This window comes from Paramormyrops kingsleyae, chromosome 7 (assembly GCF_048594095.1).
Source record: "Paramormyrops kingsleyae isolate MSU_618 chromosome 7, PKINGS_0.4, whole genome shotgun sequence".
Classification (NCBI taxonomy): Eukaryota; Metazoa; Chordata; class Actinopteri; order Osteoglossiformes; family Mormyridae; genus Paramormyrops; species Paramormyrops kingsleyae.
Window position 1 is genome coordinate 8985541 of NC_132803.1, and position 14801 is coordinate 9000341.

Sequence of the window (14801 nt, forward strand, 5' to 3'; positions counted from 1 at the left end):
GCAGGGTGGAGCTCTGTCCGTGGCAAAAGCAGGACCCTCACTCTGGGTGTTTGTGGACCTTAGAGAGCAGGGACTCCCGGTGTACATGTATGGTAACAAATGGAATGTGTAAAATAGGACATAGCCATGCTTATAATTGATCCCGAGGCAGAAAACAGAACTTGGTTGGCTTGTTTGGGAGAAGACGCCCTCAAAGGATCGATCCAAGGCTTCCATGGTGATTAATAACCAAGATCCTAAGGGGGCTCTACGATTGGCCCCGAATCACACCAGATAACTTAAGCAAACATATTAATACCCCTTCTAGTAGTACATGTATTCCTGCTTATTCACAGCCTCAGGAATGTGGCTTCTGATAATCTTGACAGGAAGAGAGCTGGAAGACTGGAGCTGGGGGTGGGGGGTTGCTGTTAGGCTAAGCCAGTGTCTCCTTGTCCGAACTTTGAGGCAGAACTCAGGGTAGGATTGTGGTCACCTCAAGCTCACGGTGATTAGCTGACCAGTGCACACAAACCCCAAAGACTACATTTCAGTCTTGACTTCCACCTGCACTTATGAGGCTATTCTGTACCCTTAATGTTTGTGTATGTGTTTAGAAGGATCTGGAAAAACATAAATCCAAGTCAGACTGTGTAGTACAAATACTATATCCTTTATTTAAATATCATACAGCTTTGAAAACATATTTACAGAAACTATTTTTGCATTTTTTTCTACCGTAGACAAAGGTGCCTCTCTGGTACAAAACCGACAGACATCAGCCGCAGAAGGGGGGATGGAGGGGGGGGGGGGGGCAGGAGGCAGAGCCGCAGCAGTGCCCCGGAAGCAGAGAGTCTTTAGAGGGCGCCAGTGATCAGCACCCGACTGCCATACCCAGGGCACACCAAGACGAGGGCATGGGAGGACGAAGCTGGTTTTCCAGGATTTTAAGGCCAACGTGTTCAGCTTGGGATTGCGCCATGGTCAACCCGCCCCCCCAAATCCCCATAGTCTGTAGGGGCAGTGCCCCTCCCAAACAGGGGCAGGCTGAAAATGGCCTCTGGGTTCATTCTAATTAAAGGAGTAAGATTATCGATGGTCAGCAACAATGAAATTTGCCATCATATTACATGGACCAGACCTGCTGCCAAATCAATCAGAAGCTCTGTTGCTCATTTTTAAAGAATAAATGAATAGAAGAAAAAAAACAAAAAGTGACCCAATTTCGTATTGTAGTGGCCAGACAGCGAGACGGGTGAAGAGCCCCACCCCTGTCACCAACCCTCTATGGCAGCGTTTCCCAGTCCGGTCCCTGGGGACCCACAGTCGGTCCACATTTTTGCTCCCCCTGAGCTCCCTGCCGGACAGCCCACAGGAGGGAGCAAAAACACGGCCTCTGTGGATCCCCGAGGACCGGATTGGGAAACGCTGCTCCATGGTTTTCCCATTTTGGCCTCATTTAGGATTTTTTCGGACTGCTCTGTCTGTACACCGTATTAAGTCAAAGATACAAAGGCCACGCAAATCAGATAACAATAATAAAATTTTCAAAAATAAAACAGCCGGACATACAAACATCACCAATCTCATAGGGAGATTTAAAAAAATAAATAAATAAATGTTTGGGGGGGTGACAAAGCAGCTGTGAGTCATCACACAATAGTACACTGCACACGGGGGGGGGGGGGGTGCATGGGCCTAAGATTCACGACACAGTGACACACGTCACACACAGATGACAGACTTCTTCATTTTTGCTTATGCATATTGCTAGGCTACTCATACTGACAGACAGTCGTATGGGACGAGATCCACACAGCCAATGTATAAAAGGAAAAAAAGAAAAAAATTTCATATTACAGTATTGCTTGACGTTTTAATCAAATTCATTGCAGAAACAGGGTGGCATCTCTTTGGTGCACCCGTGTCTTCATGTGACACATTAGCCAATGAATGGGAATCACATTTTGCCCGACACCAAACCAGGTTTGGCCAGGTTCTGTGGGACAAACCCCCACTCATCACAGCAAGGTTCCTGTTGGTGGAATTAACGCCCACACCTCTCCCCCTATGCCAATCAGCCAATCACTACATCAACCTGCTTCAGGGGGCAGGCATCTGTCAGACTGGCCAAAAGGCATAACCCACTATCTCACGGGGTTAAGTGGACTGGGCGCATAGAAGCTACTTAGCAACATGAGTTGTAGGGAATGGCGATTAGCATTGTGCGTGAGTGTCACACAATGCGTGTAACGGGGACAGCAGTACACCAGACAAAGTGGCCGCTTGTGTGAACTGAAAAAAAAAACCTCACACACACAACTGATCTCTCCTCGTCGCGGTTTATGCACATGTACATCACTATTCAGTTAAATAGTGAAATGTACAGAGAGCAAGAGTCCACAGCAAACACACATACGACCCCCACCCCGTGTGAAACCTGAGGGATACGATCACGCCTGAAATACCATGTGACCAACAGGTAGCTCCGCCCCACCGCACAACAGGCCGTCGACGTCCATTTTGTTCATTCGGCGTGGCAAAAGACTGATACTAAACATATAGTGCCTTTTTCAGTCATACTTGTTTTCAGCGCGTTCCGCCACAAGCGTCCACAAATACATTGACCTTGTGCGTTGCACTTTTTTGACCACACATAACAGCACGCCCCCTACTGGACAGAAGACAGAAAGTATGTGCTCCACATGCCCCCTGCGGGACTGGTTACCGTGTATAGTCCTTGGGTGAGTGGCATTTGTGTGCATTCGTACTAAATCTGAACATAATAACAATAACAATAATAGCAATAATAATAAAATAAACTTCCCTTTCGACACATGGTGTAGGATTCAAATGTTCCTACCCCTGAATTGTAGTACATGTACAATAAATGAACAAGTCCTTTTCTCTTAAAATCCCATCACGTTATGATTAAAGACATTATATACAGCATTGAAAAAATATTTCAAAAAACACGCTTAAATACACTCAGACAGAACTCTGCTCGGATAAGGGGCGTGGCCTCTGACAGGCGTACCCTAGCTGAGCCAATAGGTGTGAGCTGCCTATCAGCAGCTCTCTGATAGGATGACCTCATCTGCCCAGCGCTCCCCTCCTTACCACGTGTCGCATCTCCACAACTTAACTTCACCATTTCAACTGCAGCAAACACCCCCGCCCCCCATACTTCGAGGACATCCCCCGCGGGGGTCACAGCGGCCACCAAGCCGTGGGTACATTCGACTGATGCCCCCCCCGGGGGCCTTCACATGACACACTGCCCTCCAACCCCTCAGTGACCAGAGGACGACAAAACAAACAGCTACAAGCCCTATAACCCGAAACACTCGTTTTCACCACCTTAACAGCAAGTTTCACTGTTGTATCACTGTTTTATTAAGACGACATTTGACACAATGTCAAATCCAGCCCTAAGTCTCGCTGACGTCAGAGCAGAGGCAGCAGTGATTGGACGATCAGGGCACATGCTACGGTCAATGTCACAATTAGCTCATGATAGGACGAACACAGATTTCATTGATGAGGACATACACGAGGGGGTGGGAAAAGGTACCAGGTATGGGGGGGGGGGCGTTGGACTAGCTGCAAAGGTCCTTCCTCCGACAGCAGCAAACGGCACGATAAAATGGCGTGCAGGCGAAAGACGGGCCGCTCTTCCTGCGGAGTACTAGTCCGTGTACTCGGCCACGATAGAGAGCAGGACCGTGATGTCATCCGGCTTCCCCCCTGCAGGGCAAATAAATGGAGGAGAGAAGAGGAATGGAATCAGGGACCTGTGTAAACGAGGAGCCGTCCGGTCGCCCCCCGGGTCAGCCGTGAGGGAAGCGTCACAACTGCAAACCGTTGCCTAGCAACCTCAAACCACCTTGAAGCCCTGAGTGGAGGAATAAGCCCATCCCTTCTTCTCGGAGAGACTCACCCCTCACGTTAAGCCCGTTGTCGCACGCAAACTGCGCAAAAGGCGACATGTAGTTGGGGTCGTAGGCCAGCTGGTGGGCCTGTTCGGCGATGCTCCGCGCCGTCTGCTGGACGCTCTCGTAGTTCGCGTTCTGTGGACAAAACGGGTGTCATGAACATGAGCCGGCCGGGGGACGCGGTTCCCGGGCCAAAGCGAGAGGTAGCGGGCCGAACCTTGAGCTTCTTCAGCTCCTGCAGGATCATATAGTCGGGCATGTTGTCGAAGAGGCCGTCCGTGGCGGTCAGGATGATGTCACCAAGCTGGACATCAAATGACGAGCTGTCCGCCGCCTCCGGGCTGTTGGGGGGGCAAAGAGGCGGACGGCCGTGAGCAGTGCTGTCCGCGGATGCTGAGGATAATCCCTACACTATTAGCCTCTCGCCATCAGGCTGAAGGAGCCCCATAGGCTTGGGCTGTCACCAGCGCTCTGTGGGTAAAAGGCCGACTGCCAGACCGAAGGTGTCATGTTCAGGCCCTGGAACACGGCCATGACCCCTTCGCCTACCCGCTGAAAGATGGCGTGAACCAAGCAAAAAGAGATTTAAAGTAAATGAGGGTGATGGTATGTCGCAGATTGCCATGTCCACCAGGAGGCGCTGTAAGCCACGAGAAAGAGCCAGGACTGTGGTCTAATGCACAATAAACACTAAAGCCTTAATGAAGGATCTTATGTGGCTATAGGGATATAAGCTGCAGACCGGCACATGGGCCAAGGACACTTATTATTACCCTACCCCACCCTGCCAGTGCTGGGGGGCAGCAGGGCACAGACTATAAACCATTTAAAAGGCCGTGGGTGAATTTAGTGTGCACACCGCTTAAAAATACTGGATATGAATCAGGAGCACATGGAAAAGCTCCTCTGGCATTGGTCAGCTTGGGAGGCACCCCAGTCCCACCCCTCACTGGAATTTGGAGCCCAGCTTGGGTGTCAAGCCCCCCCCCCCCCCACAACTCATGTAACCAGATAACACTGCTGGCAGATGACGGGGATACGTCAAACTGACTCGGGGGGCAATGACGTCATGAACACCGGCCTGTGGCCAAACGCAGGGAGAGAGAAGTAGGCCAGGCCAAATAGACAGGGTCAAAGTTCACAGTGAGGGGGGGGGTGGATACGGTCCACCATGCATGTTTTTCTGCATTTCGGCGAAGCGGCAGCCTGACCTGTCGCTGAGGACGGCCCCCTCGGCGCCGGGCGGCGCGATGGACAGCTGGAACGGCGTGTTAAAGTAATGCTGCTGCTCATCGGAGCGGTGCACCACCTCGCCCCCCCGCACCACCAGGAAGCCCGAGTCGCCCAGGTTGGCCGTGTGCAGCCGGTGCCTCTGCCGGTCCAGCACCACGATGCAGGCCGTGCTGCTACCTGGAGAGGGAGGAAGAGTGAGGCAACTCAGGGGGCGGGGCATCTGCCTCCGGCCAAAAGCCCGCCCCCCTCAACCCCCAGCCAATCACTCTCTACGCTTATGAATAAGTGAGCACATCAAAGAAAGGCTCACAGCGCTGAATTATCACAAAATTAAACACACGAAGACTTTTCAATACACATCATGAATTTGGGAAGCATAATGTACAACTAATTATTTTTCAGTTACATCAAGAAGCTTCTGAACAGTATTGCTTATAGATTAAATGCATAATTTATAAATGGCTCCAAGCACAGATCTCACAACATATATGAAGATGTCCGGCATTCAAGTCCTTCAATAGCAAACCATCCCCAAGGGGGCGGCAGTTTGCTGGTGTTTATGCAGAACTACACCGTGGCAGCTTGATGATTGACAGCTCTCAGGACCTGTAATGAGGCGGCCAGCAAAGGCCCCGCCCCCATGGCCACCCTTCACATTGGTGGCATGGGGTGAAGGGGTCAGGGGAAGGAGAGGCTCAGGTTGCTGCCCCCTTGTGACCAAGAAAGAATTTGACCTTTTGGATGCTGGGCATGAAGTGGGGGGGGGGGGGGGGTGGGTGCTGCACGGGGCACATGCAGGACCTCAAAATATCTCTGCGTGCGTAAATAGCGCTGAACTTTCCACTGAGACACAGACTTCTCGCCAGCTCTGGGTCGGTCTCTCTGGCAGCTTGTGCTGCTATGTCTGGGGGGGGGGCAGAGTGGCCAGCCAATTATCCACAGATATCTGGTCATGTCATGCGTTTCTCCTCAGTTTTAACGAGCCAGAAATCAGCAAGTACTTCTTACCCTAAGACGACGGTTTGCAGGTACGTGTGCTCGTGTGTGAGCAGAAGGAAAACCTTCCTAAATTTATAGAAATTTGATTTTAAAAAGGTGAAAGATCAGGGAAACGGGAGTGAAAGGTGCCAATTCTGAGCACTAACTCGACACTAACCGACATAAACGAGCGTCTACCTCTGACGCTCCCCCCCCCCTGACAAAGGCACATTTCCCACGTTGCCCCCCCCCCCAGTCCACAGGGCCATGACTCCTTGATGGCCAAAATAAAATCCGTTACTAAAACACATCGGTAGTCCTAACATCTCTAACACAAGGAAAATAAAAGCTGAGTTTCAGCAATGCGAGTGAAGGGTAAATCCATAATACCCTGACAGGAACAGCCCAGTCCTGACAGTCCCGTCTATAAATAGTTTATTAATGCAGGACTGGACCCCTTCCAGGCGAGAGGGGGCCTCCCAGAGGTCTCTCTGACTCACGACGCAGCCGCTCTGACTCATTCCTGCAGAACACACTGCGTCTCTCCCCGTGGTGGTGGGGGGGGGCATCTAAGCAGGCATCTCCCAGCATGCACCACGGGCACAAGGTGACACAGTGTGGACCCGGTGCCCCAGCTCGGGTGAATGATGAAACCGTCACTGGAAATCGGAATCCCAGAGTGTCACCCGGCCCCGCCTGCTGCATTCGGCACTGCTGATCCCTGACCAGTGAGTCAGCAGGGAATAGCTGGCGGAAACGATGCTTCAGAGCGCTGGGGTGTAGCAGGTTAGTCAGGCATCACTGCATCACAACAGAGGTGTAACCAGTTTAATCCAGTACGGGAACCAATGGAAAATTGGGTAAACCAGCTTGTTAATTACACAGAACAACACCTCACCCACGGCCCTGAAAACCTTGTTTCTCCTGACCTACAAGCCCAATTACGCAACAGAAGGCAGCAATCAGGCCGACAGTAGGGGTGCAGCATCTCTGGCTGTTGAGGAGGAAGATGGGGGGCAGTACTCACCCAGAAGGGGAACTTTGTTCTGAAGAAGTTCATAGTAGCTGGTGGTGAGGATGCCCACGGGGTTGCTGGGTATGAATCGGCCCTCCCTCACAAGCCTCTCGCACGTCTTCATCAGGGTCCCCGAGAACTGGGAGGGGTCCACCCCGTAGTCCCGCCAGCCGCCCACACCATCCGCCACACCTGGGGAGGGACACGGAGGCGACGTGTGTGTGAGCATCTGCCGGCGTTTTTCCCTGGCAACCAACAAACCCAGGGGCCTGTGGAGGGCAGAGGCACTAACAGCTGGGGCGAGCGAGCGAGCGAGCGAGCGCACACACAGATACACGCGCTTGCACTCGCAGGCATTCTGTATTGTCATGGCGATGGCCTGCTGTCAATCAAACCTGTGCCCTCAGCCAATCAGAAAACAACATCTAGATATAATCTACTAGACCATCGTTTTTCAACCCAGTCTTTTAGGACCCCCAGACAGTCCACATTTTGCTGCCTCCCAGCTCCCTGCCAGACAGTCCACATTTTGCTGCCTCCCAGCTCCCTGCCAGACAGTCCACATTTTGCTGCCTCCCAGACAGTCCACATTTTTGCTGCCTCCCAGCACCCTACCAGACAGTCCACATTTTTGCTGCCTCCCAGCTCCCTGCCAGACAGTCCACATTTTTGCTGCCTCCCAGCTCCCTGCCAGACAGTCCACATTTTTGCTGCCTCCCAGCTCCCTGCCAGACAGTCCACATTTTTGCTGCCTCCCAGCTCCCTGCCAGACAGTCCACATTTTTGCTGCCTCCCAGCCAGTGCAAAAAAGTGGGCTGTCTGTGTTTCTCTGAGGACCGGATTGGGAAACACTGCAAATCTGTAAAGAGAAAGACGTCCAAGGTTCCATGAACCCGACCGGTAGTTAGAAGATGGATGGATCTTAACGGTGTGATAACAGCTCAGCTTCAGCCTTATGGTGTTTTAGTCCAGTGGCTCACAATCGGTCTGTCAGCTGACGTCACACTCGCTACAGCCACAGTGCATTGTGGGTCGAATCACCATTATGGATGTGCCAGCATTTGTGTGTGGCATTATCTTCGGTAAGTTGGGACACTCGTGCTGTGTGAAAGGCTGTCATACTAAGTCACATGGTAGAAATCGCAGAAAGTTGGACCACAACATGAGATTTTGTCGTTTCTCACTTGGAAAAGAGGATGGACAGCAGGGTCACGGCAGTGAGACGGAAGGAGATCGATCACTTGCAACGTGATATCTCCCTTAATGCGTGTTTGCTCTCGACATTTTCATAAAGGCAAGTAAGATGTTTTTTCTTTAAGTAGTATTACTGAATATGCATTTTTTTGCCTTCTAAAGCGGGTATTTTTACATTGGTTAACCTACGCTAGCAAGCTAGCCTCCGTATTGGAGGGTAGCAGAAATGGGTTAATCTGTTCGTGTTAAACTAGCGTTACAGAGTGAATGCTTTTAAAAGACAGAAGTAAACAGCAAAGCTGTAATGACACGTTTATCAGTGCATGTATGTGTATATTTGCATGCATGGATTATAAGCGCTAACGCTGGGTAAAGCTGTCACTGTTTGCTGTGCCCTGACAAACCAATGCCCAACTATTGTTTAAGTTTAGAAGCATTTGCAAGTACGGTTTCTAACGTTTCACATGATGTCTGGAAGGATCTGTATAAACTCGTTGTATACCGAGCCTGTATTCTGCTTGCCACTTATATTTTATTTTAAATATGGCCAATAAAGTTATGTCCAATGACATTTTTGTGGTGTTCTTGACTTTTCTCCTTTCGTAAACACCTAAATGACTGGTGTGTTTTGATAATGAAAATTGCATATTACTGATTACATAAAACATTACATTTTTGTGGAGGAAAAAAAAAAAAAACACTGAATATGAAATATTAAGTTTGTTAACTAAATGTGTGCACATCCACGATACACTCAAAATGGCGAATGGGGGCATGACAGACTGCAGAAACGTGACTGACAAAGAACGATAGGGGCAGCACTGGAGACAGGAGGGCGGAGTCAGCTGGTAATCTCCCCCCCAGACTGATGGGACACGGCACCTGAGGCAGGGATTTCACTGCAACGTGGGACCACCCCCTGTTTATGAGTAGGGGGGGACACCCTCCTCCCCCCCCCCCACACAGTTTGGCCAAATGGTCCAGAGGCACGAAGCAAACTGCAGGAAGCATATGGCACACGAGCGGATGATTCCTCCCGTGAGGGGGGCGGGTAAGAATGGAGGACGAATGGAGGGGAAACAGCTGCGAGACGCGGAAGCTGCAGGAGGTCTGTGACTGCAGGGGGGGGGGGGGAGGGGGGGAAGGTTCAATGAGTTCATGTGGCAGGATCGCAACCTGAAGCGATTTACGGGACGGAAAAAGAGAACATCGGGCCCCGCAAGCACCAGGAATAAACAGTGCAGCCCCCTTTTTAAAACCAAGCAGATATTTTTCCTGACATTTACGATGCAGCTCCACTCCCCCCTACATTGAGGTAAACCTTCTCAGCCAATGAAGAACAGCTACACTGTCAGGTCAGCCACGCATCCAGCCAATCAGGCACTATGTAAAATGTGATTATGGGTCAGGGAGCTCCGATGGGGATCATAGGATAAGATCAACTTTATCCATCCCAGGGGAGCTTGTAGCTAAAAAGAGATACAGCACCGGACTTCTACTACATCAAGGATGACGCTTTGCGGCTGGGGCAACACCGTCTGAGGAAATCCTACTGAGGACTTTAATCGGGGGGGGTGCAGTGGTTAGCACTGTCATCTCACACCTCTGGGACCTGGGTTCATATCCCCGCCAGGGTTCCATGCATGTGGAGTTTGCATGTTCTCCCCAGGTTATTGTGGGGTCTCCTCTGGGTACTCTGGTTTCTCTCCCACACCAAAAATTATGGTTAACTGGAGTTACCAAATGGTGTATGTGTGACTGTGGCCTGTGGTGGGTTGGTGCCCCATCCTGGGTTGTTCCCTGCCTTGCACCCATAGGCTGTGGATCCCCTGTAACCCTGAACTGGATAAGAGGTTACAGAAAATGGATGGATGGACTTTCCCAGAGTTCTTTTGGCAGCCCCACCCTCCATCCAGCCACCTTTCTTGGGGTGCATGAACAGGAGCCCCTGATGTGCACAGAACCCTGAGAAGTGGCACTGCTTAATCCATACAGGCAACTGCGACGGGGGCCGAGTCACGACGGGGGGCGGAAACACAAGGGAGCGCAGGGCAGCTCACAACCCTGGTGACAGAGATCCCACGTGGACAGGAGAGAGGCGTGACGGCAAGGCCTGGTGATCATCCCAGAAAAGCTGGCGAGAGCTCGCGGGGGGGGGGGGGGGGTCAACCTCCCACCCCTTTGCCGTTGGCCAGATATCAGTCCATCGACTTCTTATCGGAAGCCGTGCGGCTGCCGTGTTACCGGCCGACGCTGAGGGTGAAAACAGGTGCATACAAATATCTCAGAGGAAACCTTCTGTGGGTCGGCGGCGATTCAACGAATTACCGGCACGCGGAGAACGTCAGCATGTCCACATTTAACAGCCCAGCATCTGGGATCATGAATATTCAAAGAGGCCGGACGATCCTAGCCGTGATTTTCCATCCGGGAAGACAATGAACACAGTGTGCCAGCTTTCCTTACGGGAAGCGAGCCGGCAGTGCCCGTCATGCCCGTCATCGTCCATAAACACAAAGGACGCCTGGAAGTGCGACTTTCTGCACCAGACCAGAAAGTGGAAGGTCTCACGTTACAATGCTGTTTGTCAGCAACAATTTATTTTAAGCCCAAGAGGGCACAAGTGGCCTTCAAAGAGGGCACCCCTCCCCTCCCCCCCCCAGATGTACCTTATTCACAAACCCCACGCCCTCCTTAACTACATCAGGGGCCAGAAAAAGGACACAGTGGCCCTTTGCACAGTGACCTGTGATTCAGCATAACAGCTATTTAAAACATCCTGAAACTTAATTTCCTGAAGTATCAAGTCTGGCAATGAGAGACTTCCACACCTCAACACCTCACAGCCAGGAAGTCATGCCAACATTGTTACAGGCTGGAGGCTTTGATCGATCCCCAAAGCATTTAGAGAATCTAAGTCTGAGAGTAATGGATGATAACACACAGATTATGAGCCTCAGTATCCAGTCACCATCGTGACAGGGGATTGGTGTGACTCGGGCTTCAACGTCAAACCTAATCAGGCCACCAGACGTAGCAGAACACGTCTGTTTGATTAGGAGATGGGCAGCAGCCAACAATGACACATCTACAAGCCCTGAATACATCTGAACGCCGCCCATAGGAACAGGTAAGATGCTGTAACTTCTCCACGAAGATCCAAAGCGCTTCAGATATACATCTCTGGTAGCAAAGAGGAAATCCCAATTGCTATAACATCCAAACAATAACAGACTCACTGAAAATGAAGTGGTAAATGTGAGCCTGGTACTGGCCATCAGCTAGAGCAATAGGAAGCAGAACCATTCCAGACCTCAGGCGTACAGAACAAGGGAGCTTGAAACATTCACACACCCCCACCCTCCCCACCCATCTACTCGCCGAAGCAAGCCGGCAGTGACACAGCTGAAGCGGAATTAGGCGTGACGAGCGGGACACCATGCAGACCAGGGAGAGGAAGACCAGCTCCGTGATGCTGATGTGGGACACGCAGGAACAACAAGCAATATGTCGTTTCACTGGATGATGTACTGGTCATGTGACTAAAATGTGGGGGGGGGGGGGGGGGCTGAAAGTTTAAACACGACAGGAGATTAAAAGCAGTCAAAGCATCGTAGCATGTAGCGATGGAGTAGAACACTGGGTGGGTGCACCTATGGCACACAGAGTGTTTACCTCAGTAAAGAGAGTAATATTAATACCCTGCCTTGCTCTTAAAGGCCGTTAAAGTCTAGGTCACATTGACGATCGCAGAGCACACATGCTTTACAGAGCAGGTTTGCATAATGCAGAAAACACTAACTTGCGTGCTCAGGCCTTGGTTAGCATCTTGAGAAATCATAGCATATAACGCCAGCATCATGCCACTGAATAAATGCATCAAAAGCAGGTTGCGAGAGCAAGTCAGCGTCACATATTACGGCACGCCAAAAAAAAACAAGCCATCGGATTGTGTGTGTATCTGATACAAGGTCTTACCTGCCAGCCAGTTCAGAAAACAACTGGTGGCACAATTCTAGGTTCACCATGTAAAGATGTCTGATGTACAGGGAGCATTTTGTAATTATGGCAGATATCAGAAGGAAAATAGGTGCTTGTAGATTATCTGCAAAGGTCAACATAAGCTATCAGACCACAAGTTGGAGTCCCAGTAGGACACAGACAGCTCACTGACCGGCCGATCACTCTTCTTCATACTAGAACATGCTGTGCTTCCATATGTAAATAATTGCCTGCCACAGAAAGGGACATGGATTGCGTTTCAAAACAATCAATACATTGGGCAGTACTTCTACAGCACTAGTTAATACTACAGTATTTATTTTTAAATAAAAAATAAAATAACAGTGGAGGCAACTGCATATCCTGAAGTGACACGGTGATTTCCATTAACTAAGGATGCAATCTGTGGACATCTAGGGGGGTGGGAATCTGGGAAAGATCCCGATCGACTGCCTTCAATACCCGAACAGTCCCAAAAATGATCTGAATTTCAGATGCACGGAGCGCCGATGCCGAAATGATTTACTCAAAGTGAGATTAAGAAACAAGACATAGGCCCGATTTATTAAATCGATTGACAATTACTGCTTATCCGAAATCACACTTGTGTTGTCACAGAAACTAGTACCCTGCCGATAAGGCACTTTGCCGGAGACATGAAACCAGGAGTGTGCAGGATATTTGAAGGGCACAGCGTTTCCCTTCCGCCTAAGAAACGTGGTTTATTTTGACAACATGGCTGCCTCCACGCTCGTCCATCCTGACCTTTAAAACGGCTGGAGCCGCAAGGATCGTTTACCGACCACTACAAAAAAAATAACAGAAATCCCACACAAAAATAAAAAAAGAAGGGAGATCGAAATATTTACGCGTGAATATTATCAATTAGGGGACAAAAATCCGCCTTAAGGCTGTTGACAATACACACAAAAGCATATGAAGCATTTTGCCGATATTAAGGCAGCTGAACCAAAATCATCCTTAAGAAGCAAAGCGAAGATCTTGCTTAACCGTGTACAATACGGCTTAAATAAGCACACATTTTTCGTTTTGTTTTTTGCCAGATTGCACAGAAATGTTCGTGAAGCTGTCACTAATGGTTTTCTAGGTAAAAGGTCGCTGGTACTGATCAGCAGGTTAGTCTTCGGGCAAAAAAACATTACGCCTCTTTCTCTTGAGGCCACCCAGAATTACAGATTAGCCGAGGTGGAGAGGGCAGCAGGTAAAGTGACATGAGGGCTGATGCGCAAATCTTCATTGTGCATCTGTGCAAACACGGCCATAGGAGAACAAGGAAAGGGAGCGAAGGGGACGGAGACAATACGCTGCCTGCTGGGCGCCTGGCGCACTATTACCACGTGTTGACATATACATCGGATGCAGCCGGGGGCGCTGACCGATAAACGCCGCCGATCGCCCGGTGCACCAGCAGCAGCGCTTCATACAAACCCGTACTCACCCAAAACGTCGGCGGATCTGTGCCGGGCTATAAAGCAGGCGTCGTCCCCGTAGCACATGCCTTTCTTCAAGATCCCCTTGCGAAAGTCCTTCCCGAAGCCGCAGCTCGCCGTCACTAGGCTATAATCCCGGCTATCGGTTTGGGAAAGTCCGCCCAGGACAGCCCTGGCAACCAGTCTGCCATAGGAAAGTACGGAGATCATCCCCCAAAAGCAGGCACCCACCCCACCTACCAGCCCCAGCGCTCGCCCTACCCCCGCGTCCTGCCTCGGTCTGCTTCTCAGCCGAAGCGCATTCGCCTCCCCAAAGATTAACACGCAGTTTATAGCGCCAAGGTCGTCGCCGCAGCGGGGAAACACGTTAGAGTCTCTTTTCCTGCTTCGGAGTGCAGGTTGTTCCCGATGCCGGCCACGCTTTCAGGTCTTCACGAACCGGCCCCTGGCGTGTGCGCCATCGCTCCCAGCCGATCGCTCTCTCACGCAGGACCTCGCAAACAGCCGGGTTTCTCGGCGATGTAGTGGAATACTATGGCCCCCGCGTCTGAGGTCTTGTGACTCCTCCCTTGACGTCATTAGCTGTTATATACACGCAATCGGTGGTTTCCTTAAAAGGCCAGTCACCGTGGCTGCACCAGGGTTCGTGCAAGTGCACGCTTTATGTAATAAAGAACACAAATTCTGTCTCTTGCCAGAAATGCAGTCGGGTGCATCCTGAGACAGCACTTATTTCTGCAAAGATGTACATTGCGCTAATGCCAGCTGCACGCAGTGCGCAGGAACGGCCCGAATGCGCAGCAGACTGCGTGTTTAGACGCATGCGGTCACGGGGAGTTTAGAAAGTCAACACGAAATGTCTTGAAAATGTTTTAAAGGGAACCGAAAAGTGTGAAAGTAACTGAAATAGAAAAGTAACACATTTCAATCCTGCGATTATAATCTATTTTAAATTATCTTCACTGACCATCCATTTTTTTAAAAATTCAAGGGTATCTTGAATTTTTCAGGAAC

The 14801-nt window shown here is 50.4% G+C and overlaps 1 protein-coding gene across 1 annotated transcript; it reads right to left on the reverse strand.

Moving 5' to 3' along the window:
• Positions 1-629: 629 nt before the first annotated feature.
• LOC111842152 (protein phosphatase targeting COQ7) lies at positions 630-14348 on the reverse strand. The gene is made up of 6 exons (XM_023808488.2): positions 13796-14348; positions 7153-7332; positions 5126-5324; positions 4132-4255; positions 3920-4049; positions 630-3726 (listed from the first exon to the last, which is right to left on the reverse strand). Exons 1-6 carry the CDS (start codon positions 13995-13997, stop codon positions 3668-3670), a joined length of 894 nt encoding a protein of 297 aa, XP_023664256.1. The 5' UTR covers positions 13998-14348; the 3' UTR covers positions 630-3667.
• Positions 14349-14801: the final 453 nt, after the last annotated feature.